At 55.7% G+C, this 24,851-nt stretch overlaps 9 protein-coding genes across 9 annotated transcripts; 4 read left to right on the top strand and 5 right to left on the bottom strand.

The window, feature by feature from the left end:
- Positions 1-428: 428 nt before the first annotated feature.
- K452DRAFT_320359 (uncharacterized protein) lies at positions 429-2,431 on the top strand. Its single transcript, XM_033544315.1, has 2 exons — positions 429-501; positions 559-2,431. The coding sequence occupies exons 1-2, from the start codon at positions 465-467 to the stop codon at positions 2,229-2,231; spliced, it is 1,710 nt and encodes a 569-aa protein (XP_033395478.1). The 5' UTR covers positions 429-464; the 3' UTR covers positions 2,232-2,431.
- A 42-nt stretch (positions 2,432-2,473) lies between these two features.
- Positions 2,474-3,578, bottom strand: K452DRAFT_352500 (uncharacterized protein; the record flags this gene model as incomplete). The annotated part of the gene is made up of 2 exons (XM_033545777.1): positions 3,266-3,578; positions 2,474-3,206 (listed from the first exon to the last, which is right to left on the bottom strand). Exons 1-2 carry the CDS (start codon positions 3,568-3,570, stop codon positions 2,474-2,476), a joined length of 1,038 nt encoding a protein of 345 aa, XP_033395477.1. The 5' UTR covers positions 3,571-3,578.
- Positions 3,579-4,317: 739 nt separating this feature from the next.
- On the bottom strand, positions 4,318-5,179 carry K452DRAFT_275267 (carbohydrate esterase family 12 protein; the record flags this gene model as incomplete). Its single annotated transcript, XM_033539227.1, has 2 exons — positions 4,318-5,044; positions 5,098-5,179. 2 exons carry the CDS (start codon positions 5,177-5,179, stop codon positions 4,389-4,391), a joined length of 738 nt encoding a protein of 245 aa, XP_033395476.1. The 3' UTR covers positions 4,318-4,388.
- Positions 5,180-8,791: 3,612 nt separating this feature from the next.
- K452DRAFT_352498 (uncharacterized protein) lies at positions 8,792-13,537 on the top strand (the record flags this gene model as incomplete). Its single annotated transcript, XM_033545776.1, has 2 exons — positions 8,792-10,089; positions 13,388-13,537. The coding sequence occupies exons 1-2, from the start codon at positions 9,058-9,060 to the stop codon at positions 13,535-13,537; spliced, it is 1,182 nt and encodes a 393-aa protein (XP_033395475.1). The 5' UTR covers positions 8,792-9,057.
- A 1,757-nt stretch (positions 13,538-15,294) lies between these two features.
- K452DRAFT_352497 (uncharacterized protein) lies at positions 15,295-18,575 on the top strand. Its single transcript, XM_033545775.1, has 9 exons — positions 15,295-15,432; positions 15,499-15,732; positions 15,780-15,814; positions 15,863-16,119; positions 16,174-16,329; positions 16,402-16,676; positions 17,515-18,019; positions 18,074-18,223; positions 18,272-18,575. Exons 1-9 carry the CDS (start codon positions 15,400-15,402, stop codon positions 18,424-18,426), a joined length of 1,800 nt encoding a protein of 599 aa, XP_033395474.1. The 5' UTR covers positions 15,295-15,399; the 3' UTR covers positions 18,427-18,575.
- Positions 18,576-19,340: 765 nt separating this feature from the next.
- Positions 19,341-22,100, bottom strand: K452DRAFT_289737 (uncharacterized protein). The gene has a single exon (XM_033540883.1). The coding sequence runs from the start codon at positions 21,713-21,715 to the stop codon at positions 19,613-19,615; it is 2,103 nt and encodes a 700-aa protein (XP_033395473.1). The 5' UTR covers positions 21,716-22,100; the 3' UTR covers positions 19,341-19,612.
- Positions 22,101-22,123: 23 nt separating this feature from the next.
- K452DRAFT_289735 (uncharacterized protein) lies at positions 22,124-23,219 on the bottom strand. The gene is made up of 2 exons (XM_033540882.1): positions 23,048-23,219; positions 22,124-22,992 (listed from the first exon to the last, which is right to left on the bottom strand). Exons 1-2 carry the CDS (start codon positions 23,165-23,167, stop codon positions 22,342-22,344), a joined length of 771 nt encoding a protein of 256 aa, XP_033395472.1. The 5' UTR covers positions 23,168-23,219; the 3' UTR covers positions 22,124-22,341.
- Positions 23,220-23,465: 246 nt separating this feature from the next.
- Positions 23,466-23,927, top strand: K452DRAFT_300261 (uncharacterized protein; the record flags this gene model as incomplete). Its single annotated transcript, XM_033542310.1, has 2 exons — positions 23,466-23,679; positions 23,773-23,927. The coding sequence occupies 2 exons, from the start codon at positions 23,466-23,468 to the stop codon at positions 23,925-23,927; spliced, it is 369 nt and encodes a 122-aa protein (XP_033395471.1).
- Positions 23,928-24,336: 409 nt separating this feature from the next.
- K452DRAFT_232076 (uncharacterized protein) lies at positions 24,337-24,829 on the bottom strand (the record flags this gene model as incomplete). Its single annotated transcript, XM_033537205.1, has 2 exons — positions 24,337-24,629; positions 24,715-24,829. The coding sequence occupies 2 exons, from the start codon at positions 24,827-24,829 to the stop codon at positions 24,337-24,339; spliced, it is 408 nt and encodes a 135-aa protein (XP_033395470.1).
- Between the last annotated feature and the right edge of the window lie 22 nt (positions 24,830-24,851).

Raw genomic sequence — 24,851 nt, 5'->3', positions numbered from 1 at the left:
GATCGACCGGAAGATTCTCAGATTGCGTATGGTGGCGGACGTGCAGGATGGAAAGTGACAAATGTATAGCCGAGACATGACGAGAGAGAGAAGAAACACCTCGGTGTGACGCTAGGGCAAGCAGGGCGTCGAGCAGCAGGCAAGGGGTAAAAGTGGTGGCTGTTGGAGGAGTGCCTATAGTTAGCTCGTTAGCTTGTTCCTGCAGGTGCGAGGCGCGGAAGGGCGGGACGGCGGGCGGGGGATCTTTTTGGCGCGACGTCTTCGGGTGGAAATGGCGGAGGCCCGTGTCCGTCTGCCCCACGCGTCTCCGCCAACGCCGCACCAAAAGCGACCAAACGGGAGCGAAGGAAGCTCTGGCAACCCTGTCCATCTCCGCTCTTGCAGTTGCCCAGTGCGCCAGACCCATCGCAAAACATGGCCATGTCGCTCAAAAAGAAGTCTCTGTCCCTGGTGGTGAAGAGACAATGGACACTACTTTCGACTGCCTAGTCATTGGAGCCGGTACGCACTCCAATCCCATCACCTTCAACTCCTCCAATTGACTGACTGACTTCGCAGGCTGGTACGGCCTGGCTGCCGCAAAAACTTACATCGAGCTGCACCCCGACCACAATGTCCAAGTCCTCGAAGCCGCCTCCAGCGCCGGCGGAACCTGGGCCCAGCACCGCCTGTACCCAGGCCTCAAGTCCAACAACATGCTGGGCACCTACGAGTACAGCGACTTCCCAATGGACACGCCCACCTACGGCGTCAAGCCCGGCGAGCACATTCCCGGCCAAACCATCCATCGCTACCTCTCCAACTACGCCCAGCACTTTGGCGTCTACGAGCGCATTCGCTTCAACACCAAGGTCGTGTCCGCCGAGCCCACCGAGGACGGCGGCTGGAGTATCGCGACTGCGCATGCATGCACGGGCGAGAGCAAGGGACAATTGCATACCAGGAAGCTGATCGTGGCGACGGGCTTGACGTCCGAGGCATTTCTGCCCGAGTTCAAGGGCCATGACTTGTTCGGCGCCCCCATCTTCCACTCCAAGGACTTTCTGGAGCACGCCAACACGCTGGAGATGGCACGCAGCGTGTCGGTGCTGGGCGGCGCAAAGTCGGCGTGGGACGCCGCCTACGCGTACGCGTCGTCGGGCGTGCCCGTCAACCTCATCATCCGCAAGTCTGGTCGCGGCCCCGTGTGGATGGCGCCGCCGTACGTGACGCCGCTGAAGAAGTGGCTGGAGAAGCTGGTGCACACGCGACTGCTCACGTGGTTCAGCCCGTGTATCTGGGGCGACGAGGATGGATACGGTGGCATCCGCGGCTTCCTGCACGGCAGCTGGCTAGGACGCAAGCTGGTCGACGCATTCTGGGGCGTGCTGGGCAACGATGTTATCTCGCTTGTCGGTTTTGACAAGCACCCGGAAATGGCCAAGCTCAAGCCGTGGAACGACGCCTTCTGGGTCGGCAGCGGACTCAGCATCCTCAATTTCCCTACCGACTTCTTTGAGTTTGTGCGCAACGGCCAGATTCGCGTGCACGTTGCCGACGTCGAGCGCCTGTCGGAGAAGACTATCCACCTGTCCAACAGCGAAGAGCTCAAGACCGACGCCTTGCTCTGCGCGACGGGCTGGAAGTCCACTCCGCCCATCAAGTTCCTTCCGGAGGGCAGCGACGCCCGTCTCGGCATGCCGCACTACTCGTCCTCGCCCGACAGCCTCGCGCAGGTAGCCGATCAGGGGATCCTGACGCTCTTCCCGCGCCTCAAGGACCAGCCGGTGGTGCCGCGCTCGGAACGGCCCGACGCCGCCACGGGTGAGGTGCCGAACCAACCGTTCCGCCTGTTCAAGTTCATGGTGCCGGCGGCCACGATTAACGAGCGCAACATTGCCTTCGCGGGCATGATTTCGACCATTACGACGGCCATGTGCGCGCAAGCGCAAGGTCTGTGGATCTCGGCTTACCTGGACGGGCGGCTGGACCGCGCGCCGGCGGACGAGGTGGAGGCGCGCCATACGACGGTCATACACTCGCAATTTGGAAAGTGGCGGTATCCTTGTGGTTATGGTGCGCGACTGCCGGACTTTGTGTTCGACGCGGTGCCGTATGTGGATATGCTGTTAAGAGATGTAGGACTTGAGAACCATCGGAAGGGGAACTGGGTGCGGGATGTCTTTGAGCCGTATGGGCCGGAGGATTACCGCGAGTTGCCGGCCGAGTGGCGGGGGAAGCATCCGTTGTAGGTGGGTGGTGTTGTGTTGATTGGTGCTTCGTTGCGATTACCCCATTCGTCGAATCTTTCTTCGGCTGTCTTTGCAAATTTTCCTTTCTGTCGATTTCTAGCATCTGACCTTCTTGCATATACCATCAACGTTTGGTAAAAATTTCATATTCTTCATTACGTTCATCAATCCCTCTCGTCCGATTGTACACTTTACACCAAACCAAAGATTGGAGTTCCAAATCTACCACTAAAATCTTCCATCTACCCATCCTTCGTCAACGGCGTATCGGAATCCTTGTACTCGCCTAACCTAAACAGCTTCTTCGCATTCTCGCGGCCAATCTTCAACTTATCAGTCACATTCAACGGCACGCCATCAAACCAGCCACACGCATCCTCAAACGATTCAAACGGATAATCAATCGAGAACAAAATGCGGTCGGCGCCCACCTCGGCCAAGCAGAAATTCAGCGTCGTAGTCGAAAAGTGTCCGCTAGTGGTAATCCAGATATTCTGGGCAAAGTACTCGCGGATCGTCTTCTTGCACGTCTCGGCCAGCCCAAGCAGCTTCTTGCGGTCCTCGAACCAGTGATTTATCCGCCACATATCAAACGGGACATGCTCGCCCAAATGCCCTACAATGACCTGCAGGTCGGGGTGCCGGTCAAAGACGCCGTTGGTCACCATGCCCAGCAGATGCAGACTGACGCCGTGCGCGAAGCTGAGGGGCGGTCCAATCAGCCAGGAACGGTCTTTCCAGAGCTTGTCGAAGACGACGCCGGTCGGGTTGCGCGGGTGCAGGTACAGCGGGACGCGCAGCTCGGTGCAGGTGGCCCAGAAGCCGTCCCATTCGGGGCGGTCGTAGAAGACGAGGTCGTCGCCGGCGGGGCCAGAGCGCTGCGTGTCGTTGACGAGGGCGCCGAGGAAGCCGTGCTCGAAGACGCAGCGGCGCAGCTCGGCGGCCGCGGTCGCCGGGTCGTGCATCGAGAGCGTGCTGTTTGTACCATGTCAGCGGCACCACCAAGACTCGGACTCGGACAAAAAAGCACTCACGCGAAGGCGCCCAGCCGTCCCTCGGGCGCCTCCCGCACCCGCGCAGCGATATACTCGTTGATCTCGCGGGCGAGCGCATCCGCCTCTTCGCGGTCGTAGATGTCCTGCACGCCCGGTGCCGTGTACGAGAGGATCTGGAAGCCGACGCCGTGCGCGTCGGCGTAGCGCAGGCGCGTCGCGTTTATGTCTGTGATTTCGGCGACGTGCTTGTCGACATCGGTGCTGAAGAGGGAGGCCCAGCGGCGGGATTGCGCGTCGAGGCGGGGGAGGGCGAAGGCTTCTTCGAGGGCGATTTTGCCGTGCATTGTTTTTGTGTGAGGGAGGGAGGGAGGGAGAGGTTGGCTGTGTTGTAAGGATGGGAGGAGGTGGGCGAGTGTAGGTGGTGTGGTGGGAATTTATGTATGCTGCTGGGTGGTGCTCGTGCTGGTAGTGGCGCCGTCGGAAGCGGCCCGTTGCTCGGAAGCGGGCCGTGGTGTGCGGGGTGCGGACTGCGGGGTGCGGCGCGGCAGACGGATGTACAGTGCAGCAACGCATCACTCGGGCATTGCGTGCTTGTTCGGCTTTGAGGTGGGTGTTGGCTAATAGAGTGCGAGCGAGTGGCTAGAGAGGGAGAGAGGTAGGGAGTGGCAGTGTTCTGTCGACGTGGCAAAGCATGTGAGCTCTATCTGTTGCAAGATTTATTTGACCCTTAAGAGGTATTCTTTTGTTTTGGATTGCAGAAGTCGGTTTTACGATCGAGCTTCTCACTTAAGATGCTTTGCTAACTGTTCATGGTCAACCGCTTAAATCAATTCGTTGGCCACCTCATACGAACCCAGAAACCCATAACCATTGCAGGTCACACCGAAACAAAGATACTTCATCAAGAAAACCTTTTGTGTAAGTTGCATTGTATTGTCTAAGACCTTCGATTTTCACTTAGAGTGAGAGCTTCTCCCACTCTCGGAACGAATCACTCCCGCTCGTTTATCTTTTTACCGAAAGGGAAAGCAGATGTGCTAATCATTCGTATCGAGCGAACTTTAACACAACATCAAAGACTATCCAATCTTGCCACTCCTGCCAGCATCCAAAAAGGCCGAGTATCAGCTCAGTCCATCCATAAACAAGCCAAGCCTCCTAGCTAGATACAGCTTCCTTCAATGCTGTCCGTCGCGTTCGTGACATGAGAAGCAAGCGCACTCCCACCGCACGCCAAACCCTTGACGAACGCCTTGGCAACGGTATCGGCTCCCTCCGGCTGCGTGTGCGTGTGGTCCAGCGTAAAGTACGAGTTGACAGTGTCCTTGCCCAAGCTCTCGAAAATGTTGGCCGTGTACTGGCCATGGTCGACGTACGCCACATCGTCGCTCGCCAGCGTGTCGGCCACATTGCTAGCATAGCCAACAAACCGGCTACCAGAGTAGGCAAACGAGCCAGACTCCCACGGGTTGTTGGGCGTTTGCGAGGAAATGATGACCTGGGCGCCCTTGTCAAGGAAGGAGCGCGCGGCCTCCAGCAGGTACCAGTTGTAGGTGTGGACGGTGACGGCCTCGCCGTTGTACGTCGACTCGCACGTCTCGTCGCCCTCGCCGGGACAGTCGGTGCGGCCGTTGTCGCTCGACGAGAGCGAGCCCCCGTCGTTGTGGCCGAATTCAATGACGACGAAGTCGCCGCTCTGCAGCACATCCTCGATGTCTGAGAAGCGGCCTTCGACCGAGTAGCTGCGCGCCGAGCGGCCGCCAATGGCTTCGTTGACCACGGGTATGTCCAGCGAGTATTGTAGGTAGTGGCCCCAGCCTGGATTGCATTGTTAGCGACAGACAAAAGTTGCGCAGGTGCAGATTACGAACCTTCGGTGCCGCTGCTCCCGCCGTTCTCGGCCATGGTCGAGTCGCCGGCCAGGTAGACGGTGGGCGTGGCGCGCTTGACCATGCTGGCTTTCTTCTCCGTTGCGGAGCCCGACGGCGCAGCGGATGCAACCGCTACGAGCAGCAGCACTTTGTGGGCCGGGAGGTGAACCATTTTGTCAATGCGCTTTGCTCAGACTGATTGGTTTCTGGAGAGAAGGCACTTGAAGAAGAATTGACCAGCGAGGACGCCGCGCTTTTAAGCATCAACCTGACCAGCATCTTCCCCGCAAAATGCGCAGCGGCAGACAGGGTATTGTCGCTGGCAGATGACAATATCAGGCCGGCCCGTCTGTCCGTAATATAGGTGAGTTGGCTTTGTTTATTGCTTCTTTGGAAGCGACCAGTCCTATTGGTGGAGTAATGAGCAGGCTGGGTGGATTGGATAGGCTAAAATCTCACTGATTCAGCGCCGAGCGGTGCATAATGAATCAGGACCCATCGGAGCTTTCGAGTGAGCCAAACGGAGGCGGAGAATAGGCGTGGAGATGCTTGCGCAAGCGCAGTTGGGGATGACGAGGTGGCTGCGCCGAATAGGCGAGTTACTTGGTCGTGGCGCGCCGGGTAGTCGGCGGGGATGGTTTTACTGCGGGTGGGTCGCTTTTGTGTTGCTTTCACCATGGTTATTCAGCGTTGAATCTATGAAAGACAAAGCTTCTCAGATATTTTCCGAGGCCTTGTTTGATGCTAGAGTCAGTTGTGTGGTTTTCTAGCTATTGAAGCCTTTACAAAACAGAACAGATGACATCTTTTAAGCGCCGAGCATAGAAATAGCCAAATTCATCTAAACACAACTTATTAACCGGGATCTCAGATATAACAGGATGCATCCATCATTGGGTATAGAGTATATTGCTAAACGTGTCGGTAAAACTTGGAAGTAATCTCCGATTATTTTGTCACAATCATTTTCGACTATTAGCGACAAGAAAAGAACACTGAAATGGAGTACCTCACTCTTCTAGCCTTATTTGACTATTTACACACATTATCAAAAGTGAATTCATACAGGCAAAACTTAATTCGATCAGTTATGCCTCAGGAATACGGACTCTACGTTTCCAAAACCAAGTCGACTTTTTGCACCACAACCTGGCAATTCAAAAGTCCCGTAATCTCTTAGAAAATAAACAGCAGGAAAGACAAATGGTGTCAGCCAGGATCACTCCGATAACTCTCGTTTTTTCCAGCCTCATTACAGTCAGTTGTTACACAACAGCCTTACCCCCTGCACTACTCATTTATCTACTGCAAGGAAGCAATGATCTCAAAGGGAAACCGTGTTCTTTAAGATAGCAGCATATATACCTCCATAGGTAGTAGTAATTTAGGAGGACAAGCGGCGTCCAATTCCTCGCGCCCAGCTTCACAAATGGTTAGCCTTTTTGTCATTTCAAGTTGTCTGAGCGTATCAGGTCAATAATTGCATAAGCTGTTGATACAGAAGATGATATATGAAAGTCTATTCAAGGGACCAAGTTTATCAAGGAGAGAATTTGTTCAGTAAAATTCTAAGAAGATATAAGGGCGAAAACTGTAGGCTTTATTTCAGTCTCTCCGCTTAAATAATAAAGTAGAGAATTTGGGAAAAGGATATTCTATAGTAACTTCAGATAGCTTTACAAGCCGTTTAGGATTTACTAGATATAGTTTGAAAGCACTAGTTCAGTTTGCTATGCAGGGCATATTAAGCGCATTGAATAGACTTGCTGATGCTGCCTAGCACGTGTTCTTCCAACTACTACTACTTGGCGTACAGCCGCGAATTTGGATCCAGTGCCGCTTAGGTCAAACGGCACGTTCATGACAAGGGTGATAACTAGGGTAGCTATTGATAGCATTTTAGTGACAGGGTTGATTAGCCTCCTATATGGCTGGGAATGAGATTTGAGCTAACCGGTCGACACCGAGAAAGGCAAACCCCGCCGAAGATCCATCTTTCTCAATGAACATTGTCGCAGGTGCCTAATACTCAACCACACAGAAGCCAGACCCAGTTTATCTGTGAAGATTAAACTTCTCACCCGCATATGATGCGTGTGCTGTGCATGCACGTTGATACATACATTTTCGTTCCCAGCAACGACGCCCCGATTGCTATAGGGAAAGGGGCTTTGTGCAACAGAGCTGGGAATATTTAAAGTCTTCTCATAAAAGAAACCAGCACAACTGAATCATCAGTGCCCAATATTTAGCTCTTTTGCCCATACCAACACCATCTTTACCGTTCAGCCTCCGTATATAATACAGCTTATTCATATACTTATAGTAATCCTCATCACTCTCAAACGTACCGCGAGTGCCTCGGGTTCTCATCATGAAGCGGTAATCACACAGGACTGTAAAGCCCTCCAGATCTATATAGCCCTATACCATTGCTGACCTTTCACCCTCTATAGTAGTGGCTGAGAATTCGGAAGCGTCCGCAACTCTCCCAATACAGATTAAGCCCGCAACAACACTCAATTCTGCGACAGATGTAGTGGATCCGAGTAACCTTTAATTGAAGCCGTACAAGCTAAGCACGACGGTCTTGACGAAGTCACCGCGCACCTCATCGCCAAATACATGAAGGACCCTCGCTCATTCCCCCACGTCAACGGGACTCCTCTGCTATCCAAGCCGCGGGGAGTGTCTCTGAAGGAGACCGTCGAGATTATTGGAAAAGTGGTGGCAAGGACATCAAAATCGGCTGTGCTTAGTTGTTGAATGGATGGCTCAAGATTCCGTCAAGCGTCTGTTTCAGTACCCAGCTGGCGACTTGAAAGAGGTTTTGGTTACGGTGTACCTTGCTGTGAGACGTGGAGAGGGAGCTAAGGTCACGTCTTACCTGCCAGAGTTGAGAAGACGATTTCGGATATGGTGAAGGCGGGTGCTATCTAGTTCCAACAAACCAACCAATAAAATCAACATTGAACAAGGCCCCATACTTGCCGCAGATTCTGCGCACAATCTTCAAGTTTTCAAGAAAACGATCCCGCAGCCCAGCACAGTGCCACTCCGAGAAGCTGCAATGAGAGCACCAACTTTGCTGGTCCCGGGAGCTCGTGTTCGGCCCAAGCATAACCACTGACCAAGGGGATGCCCAAAGCGGTAACCGCTGCTCTAACAACGAACGTCTAGGTGCAGGCGCGCGGGGGCTTTGTCAGCAGAGCCTAAAGCGGCAACCAAGGACCAACATCGAACGTCTACGCAGCAGCGCGCGGGGGGTTATGTAAGTTGGCAGGCCCTAGCCCGATACGGCAATCAGACTCCAACGTTGAACGTCTGGGTGCGGGCGCGCGGGGGGTTAGTCAGCGCGCGATAAGGAACCTCTTATCTGGGTGGTTTGTCGCACGGCCCTGACGGTGAGGCGCTCGGGAGGGTGTTTCGGCAGGCAAGTCGTGGTAGAATGGTCTTGGATCTCTTGGTTCGTCTTGCAATGTCTTTGATGTGAAAGTCGGGAAGCTACTTGTTAGGGGACGAAGTGATGTTGTATCGTTCAAGACACTGCGAAGACAATGGATGCTTGTGAGACTGTATGAGCAGCGTTTGTGTGGCCATTGGATAGTGGTGGATACAGAAGTGTCCAGGGAAGCGACTTCCTCATTTAGACGGTGACGGATAGTTAAATGAAATGATGGTGGAGATGTTAAAAATTCATACTCACGAATCCTATAAGCCTACCTATTCACTTCCAGCAGATTGCGTCATTTCAGTACTTTCCTACTGATATCCGTAGACACTAGATGCGAGTAGCCTCAGCTAGCCCAGTTGTCATTGTCTTCGAAACTTGGAGCTCATTCTGGTCCAACCAGCCCTCGTTTGCCTCAACCATCACCTCCTACTTCTTTTTAAAGACATTGTTTCCATTACTCTCTCACTCTTTCAACTCGCGGATGCTTCTTGCCGATCAACACGATCATGGCGATAGATACTCCAGTCAGACAAGATGGCCTACCCGATTCAACCTCACCCAATCTTCACCTCAGCCACCCCACCCGAGAGGAACGCCACAAGATCTGGACCAGCAACTCAGTCTACTGGAAGGACTCACTATCGGTGCCGGTCTACCTCAGAGAGTCGGAGTACCTGACGACCGTCGCTCTGGCAAAAGACAACGGACTGACGTTCTGGATCCTCGTGGACAAGAACCTCGCGCCCAATCAGCGGCCGATTCTTTCGTCATGCGAGACGCTGCGCAAGCGCTCGCTGACCAGCGACGCGGAGGACAATGTCGAAGACACCATCGTGCACAGCATCTCCGGCGTCTTCTGCTTCCCCGAGTACCGCCGGCGGGGCTACGCGGCGCGTCTGATGCGAGAAATGGCGACGGCGCTTCACGGCTGGCAGACCGGGACGCTCAGATGCGTGGGCAGCATTCTGTACAGCGACATAGGAAAGACATATTACGCGAGCCTGGGCTGGGGTCCCAACCGCAGCAACACGCACGTCGTGTTCGCGCCAACGGAGGAGGATGCGCAACCCGTCCGCGACGCGGGACAGCCGGCGTGGGATTTGGTCGAGCTCTGCGGGAGAGACGAAGCGCTGATTCGGAAGGCGATGGCGGCGCCGGCGGACGCCCAGGAGCGCGTAACTGTCATCCCGGACCTCGACCACATGCTCTGGCACATTGCGCGAGAGGCCTTCACCACCAGGTTGATCTTCGGCCAGGTCCCGCGTCGGAAGGGCGCGATTGCTGGGGCGCCGGGAAGGCAGGTCTGGGCGATTTGGACGCATCGCTATTGCGGATATCCGGCTGCGAAAGCGTCGAACAACGTCCTTCACATTCTGCGACTTGTCATTGAAAACGAAACCGCAAGCAAGACTCTCACTGCTGCGGAGAAGGAGCAACATGCAGCGATCCGTGAGGAGCAGGCTGGTTATCTGGAAGCCGTGCTTCAGAGTGCTCGGGCGGAGGCTAGCCAATGGAGACTTGATCGCGTCGAGATGTGGGTTTCTTCGCCAGAGTGCGGAACGACCCGACTAAAGTTACAGTCCGCCCATGGGTTCAGGCGGGTCGTCGTCGCCTGGGTCGGGTCGTGCCTAAAGCGGCACGACCCGATCCAGGCTGAATGGGCTTAGCCGGGCTGAAAGGTGGCCTGAAATGTGGCCTGATATCCGTGGGTAGGCGTGGGGTATATCGCTCGCCCATGGTGTTGAGGATGGAGAGGCGTTTAGTAAGCGGCGTTTTACTTAAATAGGGTTAGCGCTTGCCTAATAAGGAGTCTTAGCACGCGCTTACGGCACACTGCCGATACATCTCGTGCCTCATTACTGCCTACATATAACCACGTTTGCTAATACCACCCTCGCTATAAAGCCTGCACCCGCTCCTAGCTCTATACATTCGTTCTACAGCACCTTCTTCAGCATCTACAAATTTCCCAGCCCTTCTACCTTACATTTTGGCTACTAGGATGGCTCTGCCGATTAGAACACCGGAACCTACTACTATACCTACACATCCCGCCCCGGCAACGATATCCTCTCTTACAAGCGAGCCTAACGACCTTACTACAATTCATACTACTAGCGATCTATAGTCTACCTAGGTACCTCGCCCGCGGGACGTCGACGGCACCATATTTAACCCCGATATTACAAAGGGCTTCCGTATAATTAAGCTACTACTACATCTTCGCCCGAAGCTCCGCAGTCATATATAGGAATATAGCTTCTTAGCGGTTAAACGAGCTACTCAGAAGAAGCACTAGATCTATAAATTATACCATACTACTACCCGGCACGTCGCCTTTCAAACTTCAACTACAAGCCACGCTACGAAGCACCTCCGCAAGCACCGAATCGGTATTAAGGAGGAGGACGGAGCTCTACCTACGCCTACTACACCTATTATAGCGCCACCTACTCTATACTACGTACTCCGTGTAATCGACGAGGCGCGCTACAAAGCAAGATTTATTAAATAGGTTATCTCGACGAATCAGACGTTCAGAGGCGCAGTTAATAATAGCTAATAGGCGCTACTATAGTCGGTTACAGGGGACGTTACGGTACCCACGATATCCGATAAAACGCTTCGGAACCTTATATTCGAGCTATTTTAGTATACTCGGGCCCGCCTGGCCAATCAGCTTCAGTAGTCTCTCTCTAGGATTAGTATCAGCTTCGATATATAGACCTCTAGCTAAGATCAACCTATACTCGTAATACACACATACTTTATTAATTTAGGGGGTAATTATTAATCACCCCTGATTAGCCTGCCGGTAGTTAAAGGTAAATATACAGGAGAGAATATCGCTAGAGCGCTAGCAGGCGTGCTAAAGCAGTATAGCCTGCAGAACAGACTCGGCTACTTTATAATTAATAACGCTGCTAACACCAACACGGCTATAAGGACCCTCGCAGTAGAGCTTGGCTTTAACGATAAATACGCCCGCCTACGGTACGCCGGGTATATTATTAACCTCGTAGCGAAGGCCCTACTATTCGGTACTAACGTAGAGTCCTTCAAAGATATTACAACTACTAGAGAGCTTGATACTGCTACTACTACTGCTGAAGATACCCAGTAGGAGGTAGTTACTTAGCGAAAACATAGCCCAATCGGTAAGCTACATAATATCGTTATTTATATTTATAGTAGTCCGCAGAGGCGCCTTATATTCGAAGCCATCTAGAGGCAATATAGTACTAATCCACCAAAGCGTCTTATACTAAATAGAGGCATTCGCTGGAACAGCACGTATAATATAATTACACGGGCCGGAGACCTCCGCTTAGCAATTAACGACTACTACCTTGGGTAGAGAGACCTCTCTAAGGATATATTAACTACAGAGGACTAGCAGGAGCTCGCCGAGTTACGCGTGCTACTACAACCCATAAAGCGCTATACTAATCAGCTTAAAGGACGCCCTACTAAGGGCCGCAACGGTGCGCTTTAGGAGGTACTTTATAGCATAGAGGCCATACTGCGGAGCCTCGAGGAGGCGAAGGTAAAATACATAGAGTAGGACGACGCTGAGCACTTACAGGCCTCTGTTAATATAGCCTGGAAAGTCCTCAATAAGTATTACACCCTCACTAACGATTTACCCGCCTACAAGGCCGCAGTTATCCTCCACCCGTGTATAAAAATGTCCTTCTTCAGGGGCGTGTAGAGCCACCGGCTAGAGTGGGTTGATTCAGCACACCAGGCCGCTAAGAAGCTGTGGGAGGAGCAGTATAAAATACCACAAACACGCTAAGCAGCGCCTCGGCCTGTAGACTCGCAAGTCATCATCGATTCGTAAGCTGAATCAGTCCCAATTACACGGTGGAGGGACGAGCAGTGGGAGGAGGATATAAATAGCTTCATTTTTGACAACAACAACACTATAGACGACGAGCTGGATAGGTTCCTTACAGAGCCCCCTGTTCAGCTACCGAAAGGAGAGGTGATGAACCTACTGATGTGGTGGGTACAACACCAAAAGCAGTATCCTCAACTATCCAAAATGGCGCTTGATCTGCTGGCGTGCCCGGCCATGTCATCTGACTGTGAGAGGACATTCTCAACGACAGGGTGGGCCATGGGGACACGGCAGAGGCTATGGAGTGTCTCCGCAGCTGGCTGAAGGCCGGGTGGGTGGACGCGGAGGGTTGGTTGATGGAGGAGATGGACGAATAACCACCTCAACACCATGCCAAGACATCTCCATGGCCGCGGGAGACGTCACTGGCACGATTCGGCATGATATTGATCAGTGAGTATCCATGGAGTCACACACGACTTATGCGAAGGAACTAACACGGCTGATTTAGGTGGGAAAACGGCCATTTTCTTCTGCTCGCGGAGCTTCGCTGGACGCGCTATTGCGTGCTGAACAACGTGCTGAACGACGTGCGAGCGCTGGTGGGTGCGGGCGAGCGAATATTCACGAATGAACAAGCACCTACAAGCGCTCGCTGTTTAGCACGCTGTAGCGCGTCCAGCGAAGCTCCTAGCTGAGCCGTGGAGGGCCTGTTTTACACCTAAAATCGACCCTCCAAGGCTGGCGGGCGAGCGCGCGGGGACGCGGGTATGCGGGGGTGGACGAGATATCGCATTTTTGGCTTCAATTCAGCATATATTCGCTCAACACCATGCCAAGGCTCGTGAAACAGTGGACTACGACCCGACTGTGACCCATTCATCCCCCCCTGACTAGACGAGACTGATCGTGCCTAACTAGGTTCGATTTCTGCAGCCCAAACGACCCCTGGGGTCGAACTGGACTATTCCGCACTCTGTTCTTCGCCTCAGGTCCGTGACATGGTGGTGCAGACTGGACTTGAGCATTGCTTTGTTGAGCGGGAAAAGGAAAACATTGCCAGCGGACTTTGGTATGACGAGAACGGCGGAGCGGGACCGGCGCCGGAATGGCTCAACAACGAATACTATTCCTGGTGTTAGGGACTCAGAGAGCTTGGTCGTGTGGCCATGCGGGCTACCATTTGGACTCGACAGGGTTGGTGGGTGCAGTACACTTATGTCCGACGGTTATCGTGACATGGGTGGCTATAACTGGCTTTGGGAACTCTTCCGATTGGTGAAGATAAGAGAACTATAGGTTTCTTGGTGGTTATTACGAGCACTTTCGAAAGATCTCCGTGCTCAACTTGGGAGTGCTACATTCCATAGCTCACTGCGCACTCATAGTTAGCCAAACAATGGAAAGTTCAACACTCATCCAATCCTCAATTGTCTGTTTCATATCACCGACAACTCCTCTTTATTCTCATGAAAGAAGCACTGTGCATAGTTGTTTGCCTTGGCGAGCCATCATGAATCGTTGATCTGTCTCAATTTATCAGTGTTTGAAAGAAATGCGAGACAAGGTCATCCGGCTTTGTTTCTCGCTCGCTTTCGATAATTCTACCAAGGTTTTTCAACTTTTAGAAACATCTTGCAAAATCCCATCATTCCTTAGGTGATTGTCGATCAGAAACTGAGGTCCAAATAGCCTATTCAGGTTGCACGTAAGTGGGGGCACGGTACTCCTCGCGCTACCCATCCATGGTCATGTATGCTGCATATTGGACGTACACAGACGTCAGTGTGCCTAAGCCTGCGGAAACGCTGCAGGTACCCGTGCGCATTGTGGATGCATGAGCTTGTACTGACAGCTACGAAGGTGCTGGAAGATATCAGTGGGATCCGTTGGCTTTGAAAGCCGGTATCAAACATAAAGTGGTGCATCATTCTTGCATATTTTGCGTGAATGGTTCAAGCCATTGAGGTTGCATCGGAGACGCAAATCTCAGGAAAAGTCAATGGTGACTGGTCACTCATGCAGCCTTGCGCAGAGTGCTGCGTTGACTCCTACCCGTTCGGGTAGGGATTACGTTTGTCTGCACTCGCATTCTTCCAACAGCCTGCCCTGTCGACCAGCTTATCCTTCAGTTTTCATCACACTTGCCAGTGGCCACGCAGTTACACTCGGAACCAGGTTGGCTGAGCTATGAATAAACACGCCGCCCCCAAAACCAACCATCCAGCGGCGAAAGAAGTGGGTCAGTCTCTCAGAAATGAAAAGTGCTCGGCTCCACGTCGTCAACTTCACACCGCGACCCGCTGTTGAATGCTTTTTCAGAGAGCTCGAATTCGAAATTCCGCCTTCGCGGTCGCGATCTCGATGGTCGAAAATTTGTCAGCTCCAGCATTTAGGAGTGTCGGACCGCTCAAGTTTCAGAAGGACAGGCTTCCTATTCGCTGCTATAGGGCAAGGAGGACAGTGGGGCGAGGCGAGATTTGACCATCCTAAATGGTTTCTTTTTATTCTGCAGTGGGTTATAGACGGACGCACGTTCCGCGCAACAAAACGAACAGGAAGGGCGAGGAAGCACGAACAAACAAACGATCAAGAGGGCAGAGGTGAGGCGGGGTGGGGTGGACAAATAAGCGCTGAGACTCAGGCCGGGGGGTGAGACTGATGCCGTCGGCGCGACGGATCCCTGCAGAAGCTGGATCACAAAAGCAACGGGCGGAATGCTTTGGATTATTAGGCGTGAATTATCCGGGCGCAGGCATCAGGGATGAAAAGGGAACGTTCCTAGGGCGTCGGCTTGCGCCGCCCCGAATCACGGCATCCACGGCGACAGCTAATTCTAGCCCTCGATGCGACGCCGCACTGGTTGGTGACGGCTCGGCGATCCCTCCTCTCCAGCCCATGACGCCCCGCCGCTGCGCTCCGCCGCCGTGCCCGTCGTATATCAGTCCTGTCTCTTGCTCCGCACTTGGGCCATGGCTTGTCCGTCCCGCTCCTCGAGATCATCATGGCTGCAGATCTGTCTGGAGAAGGCGTCATGGTGAGTAACGGCTTCATGCGGGGCGTAATTGGGGATGCATTTGACTGACGGACGCTCTCTACCTAGGCCATCGAATGGACCTTGCTCATGGTCGCGTACACCTTGGTGATTGCGCGGCTTTGTGTGAGGCTTCTTGTGCAACGCCGGTCGTTGCTGCTGTCGGATTATTTTCTGGTTATTTCTGCGATTGACGCAATGGCTCTCATTGTGTGCGACACTGCAACGTACAAACTGGGCGCAATGGGAGCGGACGATTCCCTGTCCGCAGACGACCCGGCAAAAGAAGTCGCTTTGAACAAAGTATGAAGCCAACCGCATTGTCAAAGATCTTTGCTAACCTTTGAAAGATTTCTTTCAGTTCCAATTATTTCTACGACTCTGGGTATGTCTACACTCCGTTATGCACATCAGCTCGAACTAATATTCCTAGGATGTACTTCCCCAAAATCGCTCTCTTGACATTTTACTTCAAGCTATTTCCTCAAACGATGCCAAGGCTCAGAAAAATGCTCTGCTGTGTCACCGGTTTCACAGTGTGCTGCATGATATGCACCTGCTTCCTGGACACGTTCTGGTGCGGCAGCGATGTATCGATAAACTGGGCCGAAGATTCGACATGCTCGTCTTTCGGATCGAAGCGGGTCTTCCAGATAGACTGGGTAATGAACATTACCTCGGACATATTGGGTGAGTACCAACAAACAACCAACAGCCAAGCCAGGGCTGAGCTGATACCTGCAGTCTTCTGCCTCCCCTTCCCCCTCATCCGCAAGCTGCAACTTCGGCAGCGCCAGTTGGCCGGCTTGACCGTCACCTTTGCGTTAGGCGCACTTACCATGGCTGCAAGCGTGGCGCGGTTCGCTACGATCCAGGTCATTCACTCGTGGAACAACGTCTGTAAGTGATTTGGTGCTTGCGCCGCTTATCTCGCTTCCGGGAGAGTGGATCCGAAGCTGACGGAGAGCGCAGACGTGTGGTCGATGGTCGAGATGTCGATTGCGATCATGGTGGTCTCGCTGCCGTCGCTGCGCGGCCTGCTCACGGGGCTGCGTTCCGGGTCCGCGGGGTACAGTTCGCGGACTCATCAGTACAACAGGTCAGGATCAGGAGCGGTGCATGTCGGTCAGTCTGCAGGCAGCCATGCTCGCTGTCACCCTAGAGACGACGACGACGACACTGGCAGCGAAGTGGAGCTAAGTCGTATGGACAGAGTAGATGTCATCTACAAGGTCGACCAGGTGTGGGTGAAGTCGGAGCCGGTGCCGAGTGGGTCGACGCGGAAGAGTCTAGGTCACCAGGGCGAGGTCTGGATGGGTTCGTAAGAGGCCGGGATTGTGAAGCAAAAAAAGCAAGTTGGTTTGAGATCGGATATGTGACCGAGAGGCACAGTTATGGCTTTAGATCATTCACTGACTGGCATGCGGCCTGTGCCCGGGGGATTTTTGTGGGTTGTGGTGATCGTATCTGCACCCACGGGCGAAGAGCTCCACGGCGGGCCATCGCTCAACCAAAACAGTCAAGTTGTGAGTCTGTGATAGAGTAGGTAGGCGACGTGAAACGCGGCGAGGGTTCGAGGGATTTAAATTTCCTCGTGAGCTGTGGCGATTCGTCGGTGATCATGACTGCATTTGTTTAGCCGGAGCCTTGTGGGCGGGACGCTTGGGACGGGGCAGCGTGGGCCAGCATTACCCGGCCACGAGCGAACGACCATGGACGGGCCGCGCAAATCACCACCGCCTCTGCCGCCTTCCTCTTGCGCCTTCATTTCCGTCGTCGTCGCTTATGCCGTTGCTGTGCCTCTTCGTTTCACCGGCTGACGTTCGGCGGCCACTATGCAAGGCTAAAGTCTCTTTCTTGCGGCGGAGTACAAATCTGCGTGCCTGCCTAATCTCTCGGCTCCGCCTCCAGTCCTCGTTGAGCCGTTCGCCCTCACTCCCTCGCTCGTTTGAAGAAGGTCCCTACTGAAGCCAAGATGATTATCGACGGCAAAAGTGATATGGTAAGTTGGGCTTTCATCCTTCTTATCTTCCGCAGCTACCTACCCCGCAGAGCCGATCACCGCTGACATAAACCCTCGACTAGATCGCAGAATGGATTCTGCTAGTTGTAGCCTGGGCATTCGTCGCGCTGCGCGTGTACGTGCGGCTGTTCAAGCTGCGCGAGCGGCTCTCATGGGCCGACATCATCCTGATCCTGAGCGCGATCGACGGGCTGGGCCTGATCGTGTGCGACACGCTGACGTACGAGATCGGGGCCATGGACGGCGCGGACGGGTCGGTGAAGCTGTCCAAGATCTCGTTCAGCTCCAACTACTTTTACGACTTTGGCATGGGCGTGCCCAAGCTGAGCATGCTCGCTTTCTATTGGGACTTTTTCCCGGCGTCCAGGCCGAACCTCCGCAAGGCCCTGTATGTCGTCGCTGCGTATGTGTGCGCGGCCTACATGACTATCCTCTGGCTGGATACCTTCTACTGTGGTCGCCATGTTAGCGTGCAGTGGTCGCAGGAGGAGGGCGCGTGCAATGTCTACTACGCCGACATCCCGTTCCAGGTTAACTTTTCACTCAACCTGTCGTGCTACATCTTCAGTAAGTCTACGATAGTAAGAGAGCGACGGTCAGGTCAGAGGCTAACATGAACAGTTTATGCCCTCCCGCTCGCTCTCCTAGGTTCGACGCTGAAGCTCGGCCTTGGTGTCATCTCGGCCTTCTCTCTCGGTTTCCTCGCCGTATGGGTTTGCATCATCCGGTTCATCGTCCTCAACACGACCAGCGGCGAGCCCAACATTGTTTGTAAGTCAACTGCTGTCCTCTTCTCCGTCCATCACTAACACCTCCCAGACCTCCTGAGCATGCTCGAGCTCGTGGTTGCAATCATGGCAGTCTCGCTTCCGGGGCTGAAGCCGCTGTACGAGCGCAAGCGCAGCACGGACCGCGAGTCCAGCATCGTCGTGTCAAGCCACGAGGCCATTGAGCCAAAGAAGCAAGACGCGTAGCGAAGCAAGACGCGTAGCGAAGTAAGACTCGTAGCGGTGTAAAATGGGAGCATTTTTCTTTCGAATTTACGGTAGTTGCGACGCTGAGCTCTACCTTTTTGATTTCTCATAGTATTTGTCAATAAAAAAAAAGCAAACTGCTTCTCGATAATGCTCTGAACAAGCATGGGTGCCAAGTGAATGAAACGAGGTTGAGTAGTCGTATATTCCCTAACATGCTGGCCTCGCACTTCGGTATGAGATAACTACTACATCTTTCATAAAAGTGAATCTCGCTGGCATGAATCTTCGAAGGAAGTGGATGCTCACATACCACCAACCCATATATAAGGCATGTCGTCTCCACGAATGTCAGCAAATTAAACTGTCCGTCCTTCACAGATCGCACAAGCCAAACCCCACCAATCAAAACAGCAAACACGCTCCCCCCGCCCACGCCCAACCGCTACATACATACATAAGTAGGCAACGACGCACACGGCAGCAGGGCGCTATTTTCTGATGTTGTCAATACTATAGCTGTGGCGGCAGCAGGTAGAGGACCAATAGTTTTTTGCGTTTAACGTAGAGGTCCATCTGCTCACCCATTCGCGACACAGCCAAGTACCTACAGGCCCCGCTCCAGGAACCGAACCGAACAGAACAGAACAGAACCGAACTGAACCGTTAGGACCCCTCCTATCCGCACAACACAACAACAAGAGGTAGAACTGAGCAGGTCGCGACACCTAACAACCTAGTTAACCACGAAGAGGGAGGCGAGAAGCGAGGTGCGTGCGCTGGTCGTGCTTACTGCGGGATATGTATGTTAGTGCCTGCCCGTTTGGTCGTTCGTGCCAGTGAGCAGTGAGCAGTGAGCAGTGAGAGGGGTTTATACTATCTTGTGTGCATACGTACGTATTTACCGATCTAGTAGGCCGAGGTAGTATACTCAATCCAGATAGAAGAACGAAAAGAGAGGAGAGAGAGGGAGAAAGAATAAAAGCATCATCATCATAGCATAGCATTCATGTATATACCTACGCACCAAACCAGAGCCGCCAGAATCTAAAACTCTCATGCCTGTGTGCGAGCATAACGTAAGTAATGTAAGTAAGCAGTAGTGACCCATCCAGACCCAACCCAAGAAACCCAAGCAAACCCCACAAACACCCGCCCACCCATCCCACGCCCCCACACGCATCACCTACATAACCACACAACCCCCCGGCCCACTCCGCGCCCTCCTCCTCCTCCCCACGCCCCCCGCACCAGTTCCCCCATCCACGCCCTCCTCATCCGCATGCAGTGCCTGCGCCTCCCTAGCGCGACGCCTGCGCCTGCGACCACCATGTCCCCCGCCCCCACCAGTCGCAGCGCCCACCTCCTCATTCAGCATCATCCACTCCGCCCATTTGCGCTCTAGTCGTGCCGCAGCGGCGCCATCACCGCGCAGCACGCGCCGCGTGTGCTCCTCGACCGTGGGCTGCCAGTTGTAGAAGCACTTGAGCTGGATGACTTCGCCGCCGCTGCTTGCAGTTGAAGACAAAGACGACGAACACGCTTCCACGTTCCGCGACAGCACCTCCCGCACCCCCGTCCACGTCACGTTGGCGCAGTCGTACGCCACGACGCGCAGCCCGACACGGGGCCGCTCCCCCGCTGCCAGCGGACGCGCGCCCTTGTTGCGGGTGCGCACCAGCGCCGCTGCCTCGGCCAGCACTAGGTCCGACACGCGCGTGTTGTCCATGTCGAGGGAGCGCAGGTGCGTGCACGCCTTCAGGACAGGCAGCATGCCCGCGTCGCCCAGCAGCTCGCAGTAGCTGATGCCCAGATGGGCGAGGACGGGCTTGGACGGGGCGGCCGCCAGCGCGACGAGGGATGCGTTCGTCAGCTGGTCCAGCTCCTCGAGGTCCAGGTGCGTGAGGCGCGGCAGCGTCGGCAGCACCGCCGTCAGCGCCTCGTCCGTCAGCGTTGAGCATTTTGAGAGCTGCAGGCCCTCCAGCTCCGGGACGCGGTGCGCCAGCTTCGCGATGCCCTTGTCCGTCAGGCCGCGGCACTGCGTCAGGTCGAGGTGTTTGAACCGGCGCGGGGGCACCACGGCCCGCCCCGTCAATATGTCCACTTCGCTGTCGACGCCCTCGAGCAGCGCCGCCAGCGAGTCGTCGTTGACGCTGTCGCAGTGCGTCAGCATCAGCCGCTCCAGCGTGTTGCGCTCGAACAGCTCGCGCATAAAGTCGACGTCGTCCCAGCCGCGCACCTCGCCCGCGCGCAGGTCCTTCAGCCGCGCACACCCCTCGACGACGTGGCGCAGGCCGCGCGTGTCGACGTTGTTGCACCACGACACGTTCAGGTGCTCGACCTTGGGGCAGTGCTGCGCGATGATCTTCATGGCCGCGTTGGTCGCCCCGGCCAGCGCCGACAGGTTGATGTGCACCAGCCGGCTGTTCTGCAGCAGGAAACAATGGATCGAGCTGCGGTCGATGCGGCACCCTTGCAGCGAAAAGTTCTCCAGGTTGCGACACGCCTCGGCCAGCCCCTTGGAGCCCCACGCGTCGCGCAGCTGCACGCAGCCTCGCAGGTTCAGGTCGCGCACAAACGGGCCGGCGGCGGTAATAATGTTCACCAGCGCCTCGGCCGGAATGTCCTTGTAGTACAGCGATGTGTCGAGGTTGGCCCACAGCTGCCCGTCAAAGCACATGCGGTGCCACTGCTTGGAGACGGCCGAGCAGCGCACCAGCTCCTTGGGCCGCAGGTAGCTCAGCACCTCTGTGCGCAGCTCGGCGGGCATGTCGGCCCAGAAGTTGAAGTTGGGCCGGCGCTGCACCGGCTTCTTGGCCCGGACGGGCCGCGAAAAATAGTCGTCATCGAGGCCGGGGCGCGACGCGGAGGGCCGCAGCTCCGAGGGCAACGGGCATGACGTCGGCGTCGGCACATTGCCCTCGAGCAGGCGAATGCGGGCCTTGGGGTCGAAGAAGGGGGTGTCTGCCCCGGGGGTGCTCATGGCCGACGTGGGCGCCGTCGAGTAGCCGTTGGACAGCTCCGAGGACCACGAGCTGCCGTACGAGTAGACGTAGGGCGAGCCGCCCGACGACAGCGACACGCACGAGATGGAGGCTTTCCCGCCGGTGCGGTAGCCGGAGCCCGTCGTCCTGCCCGCCTTGGCCAGCGACGGCGACGACGACATGCGCTGGAAGCCTTTCAGCAGCCTCTGGCGGCCCTTTAGCTTTATGGTGGGAGTGTGCGGGTTCGTCGGGGTGACGTCGCCGGGGATGGCATGGGCGACGGCGGTGATTGAGTCCTGCTCCATGATCGCTGTCGCTTGGGGAGGATCTTCGTCTTAGTGGTGTGGTTGGTTCTAGCGAAGGTCAAAGTCGAGGTGTGGTAGTGTCAGTAGGGAACGGAAGCCAGCCGCGAGGGGAAATGAACGAGGGGGGGAACGCGGGGATTTGATGGGAGAAGAGACGAGGCTTTCTATGCTTTCATGTGTGAAGAAGGGACGGCAGGACGGACGGCGCGGAGGATCTGGGGCGAAGCAGGCGGGGCTTGGTGCCTTTAGTTTGTGAGTAAGCTTCGGCTACTAGGGCCCAGGCGGGCGACGCAGGGACGACAGGACGAGAGTACGAGAGGGCTGATGTGCGACCGAGGGCAGAAGGTATGAGGTATGAAAGGGAGCAGATGGACCAGGAGGGGGAGAGAGAGAGAGAAAGAAGAATATCTCCATCATCTCCATCTCCATCCCTCCATCCCCCCCCGCATCGACATGGATTCCTTTCTTATCGCCAGCTATCGAGCCCGGACCACGTGGTGTAAGGGCCGATCACTCGCCCGTTTGTGCAACGGCGCAACCAGCCCGAGCCGGACACGCCTTTCGCACCAAAGTACAATCACGAATTCGTAACCAAATTGCCTGACTCTCGCATTCCTGGCCCTCGTCTACGTACCACCACCGCCGCCTCCCCCCAGCATCCGTCCCAGGCCCCCGGCCCAAGACACCCGCAGCACATCGCGATACGTCAAGCTGACCCGGGTCGCGCGCTCGTTCCTGCCGCCCGCATCAGCATACCGCGCCGGGCTCCCCAGCAGCGCCCAGTTCGCCACCGTGGCAGCGCCCAAGTCCTCGTCGGCCGCGACCGCAGGCACGCCGTGCAGCGCGTCGACGTAGGCGCGGCCCGTCGTCACGAGCAGCGAGCGCGGCTCGCACAGGATGCGCTGCCGTTGTTGTGCTTCGTCCTCTGCCTTGCCCTCACCTTCCTGCGCCTTCACCACCACGTCCAGCACCACCGCCCCGCCCAGACTGACCGTCGCGACCACCGGCGCGTATGCCCCGCCGTCCTCGTGCATCATGATGCCCTCGCCCGCACGATACTCGTTGACAAGGCAATGGTTCGGCCTGCCATGCGGCGTAGCCACGAATCCATTCGTCCCGGCAAACGGGCCCAGCGCCTCCAGGCGGGGGAGTATAGGCGGGGCGGCGGCGAGGTACGGCGGGAGGGGGGCAGCGAGGAGGGCGCCGCGGGCGGACAGCGCGCTAGGGTGGGCTTGGAGACGGCGGTGCGCGAGGTGCGTCCAGCGGTTTGGGGGGAGCTGTAGTGAGGTGAGTGAGGTGGTTGGTGGGAGCATGGGTGAAGCACAGAGATACCTTTTGTAGAACCTGCTGCTCCTCGCTCGCTGTGATGAAGTCGGGGAAGTAGTACATAGACTCCGGCAGCGAGTGCAGGCGATGCGCGGCCACGAAGCCGGCGTCGTACTGCTGCTCCATGAGTGGCAGTCGTCGTCGAAAGTCTGTCGTCAGTATCGAAAGTGTGAGCGCGTAGAGACGTAGCCGCTCGTGTCACTCGCAAGCGTCATGACCGGCGGTAGTTAGCGAGCGAGTGCCCGGGCTGGGCAAAGCAGCTTATCCGCAGCCGTGGCAGCGGGGCGCGTAAGGTTGTTGTCTGTCGGAGCAAGAACCTCGACCGCGCGCGTCAAAAACCCCGCCTACCCCACCACGACCACCATCTTCACGCCCCACCCACCACTCGCACTCCCACCACACCACCCACCCCCTCGCTCCAACAATGCCCCCGAAAAGCAAATCCGGCGGCAGCAAAGACGCCGGCAAAGGCGCCGGCGCAGCAGACAAAAGCAAGCTCAAGCCCGCCACCAGCATCAACGTGCGCCACATCCTGTGCGAGAAACACGGCAAGAAGGAGGAGGCGCTGGCGAAGCTGCGCGCGGGGGCCAAGTTCGACGATGTGGCGCGAGAGATGAGCGAGGATAAGGCGAGGCAGGGTAAGTGTGCTTACACATACCCTTTCTCCTGCAAAAGCGACCTTGGGTGTTTTTGGTGCCATGGGATTGGGCTAATGTATGTGTGTAAAACAGGCGGTTCCCTAGGCTGGAAGACGCGCGGCAGCCTGCTGGCCGATTTCGAAAAAGTCGCGTATGAGCTTGAGCCCAGCTCGACGGGGAATCCGAAGATAGGCGAGGTCAAGACGGGAGAGGGCTATCATATTATTATGGTTGAGGGGCGGAAATAGTGCTTGTACGCGTAGGAGTGGGAGGGCGGTGGCGTGCGGTATGACGGTTCCTCTCTACTCCAGCGAAAACGGCACCTCGACACGCCTACAGACGGTACTTCGGATTCTTCCACGCTCCTCCACCAAGCGCGTCTACATACATACCCCATCGGCCACGACTGCCCCGAAATCACGGCTTAAAAATACTCAACAGCATAATCATTAAAAAAGAAAAAACACTACCTATACTACCTATCTATCTGCCACCATCCTCCCAGCCAGCAAGCAAGCAAGCAAGTCCAAACATTCCTCGACCCTCCCGATCAATCAATTAATCTGAACCCAACAAAACCAGTCCACCAGCTCAGCGCATTACGCACCGCCCAACCCAGCCCGTCCCCCCTCAAACCCTCCACTCCTACACCTCACCTCACTTCCCGCCCTCCTTCTTCTCCCCACCACCACCGCCCCACAGCCCCCCAACCCACCCCGCAGCCTTCTTCCCCCCCTGCGCCGCCTCCCCCACAGCTCCCGGCGCCACATCACCCTGCTCGTCGCGCCCCCCGCGCTCGGCGCGGTTAATCCCCTCCTTGGACACGGCGTCTCCGACGGGGCGCGCCAGGCCCTCCTGCCCGAGCTGGTCTGCTGCGGTGCCGTGCACCGCGTCTTGCGCTGTGTTGAGGTTCTCGTTGCTGCTGGCGAGTTTGGTTTTGGCGAGGTTGTCTGCGGGGTTGTTTTGTTAGGTTAAGATGAGATGAGATGTGGGAGGGGTTGAGGTGGTGATTGAGGGGGGGTAAAGCACACGCACCTTTGGCCGTGTAGCTCGCCTTGTTGTCTTTGGTGAAGTACTTGAGGTATTGGTCCTCGAGCCAGGGCACCCACGCGTCGTACTGCTTGTTGTATTGCTGCTTGGTCCACTCCATGATGCTGGCGAGGTGGTGCTTG

The sequence above is a fragment of the Aplosporella prunicola genome (genome assembly GCF_010093885.1).
Source record: "Aplosporella prunicola CBS 121167 unplaced genomic scaffold K452scaffold_19, whole genome shotgun sequence".
In the NCBI taxonomy this organism is placed as follows: Eukaryota; Fungi; Ascomycota; class Dothideomycetes; order Botryosphaeriales; family Aplosporellaceae; genus Aplosporella; species Aplosporella prunicola.
This window is presented reverse-complemented; position numbering and strand designations above follow the sequence as displayed.

Coding starts and splice junctions, on each gene's coding strand:
- K452DRAFT_352497 (XM_033545775.1), top strand. CDS start 15,400: ATGGCTGCAGATCTGTCTGGAGAAGGCGTCATG. Junction 15,433..15,498: donor TGTCTGGAGAAGGCGTCATG/GTGAGTAACGGC, acceptor CTCTCTACCTAG/GCCATCGAATGGACCTTGCT. Junction 15,733..15,779: donor AAGAAGTCGCTTTGAACAAA/GTATGAAGCCAA, acceptor AACCTTTGAAAG/ATTTCTTTCAGTTCCAATTA.
- K452DRAFT_320359 (XM_033544315.1), top strand. CDS start 465: ATGGACACTACTTTCGACTGCCTAGTCATTGGAGCCG. Junction 502..558: donor CTGCCTAGTCATTGGAGCCG/GTACGCACTCCA, acceptor CTGACTTCGCAG/GCTGGTACGGCCTGGCTGCC.
- K452DRAFT_289737 (XM_033540883.1), bottom strand. CDS start 21,715: ATGGAGCAGGACTCAATCACCGCCGTCGCCCATGCCATCCCCGGCGAC.
- K452DRAFT_289735 (XM_033540882.1), bottom strand. CDS start 23,167: ATGGAGCAGCAGTACGACGCCGGCTTCGTGGCCGCGCATCGCCTGCAC. Junction 22,993..23,047: donor AGCAGCAGGTTCTACAAAAG/GTATCTCTGTGC, acceptor ACCTCACTACAG/CTCCCCCCAAACCGCTGGAC.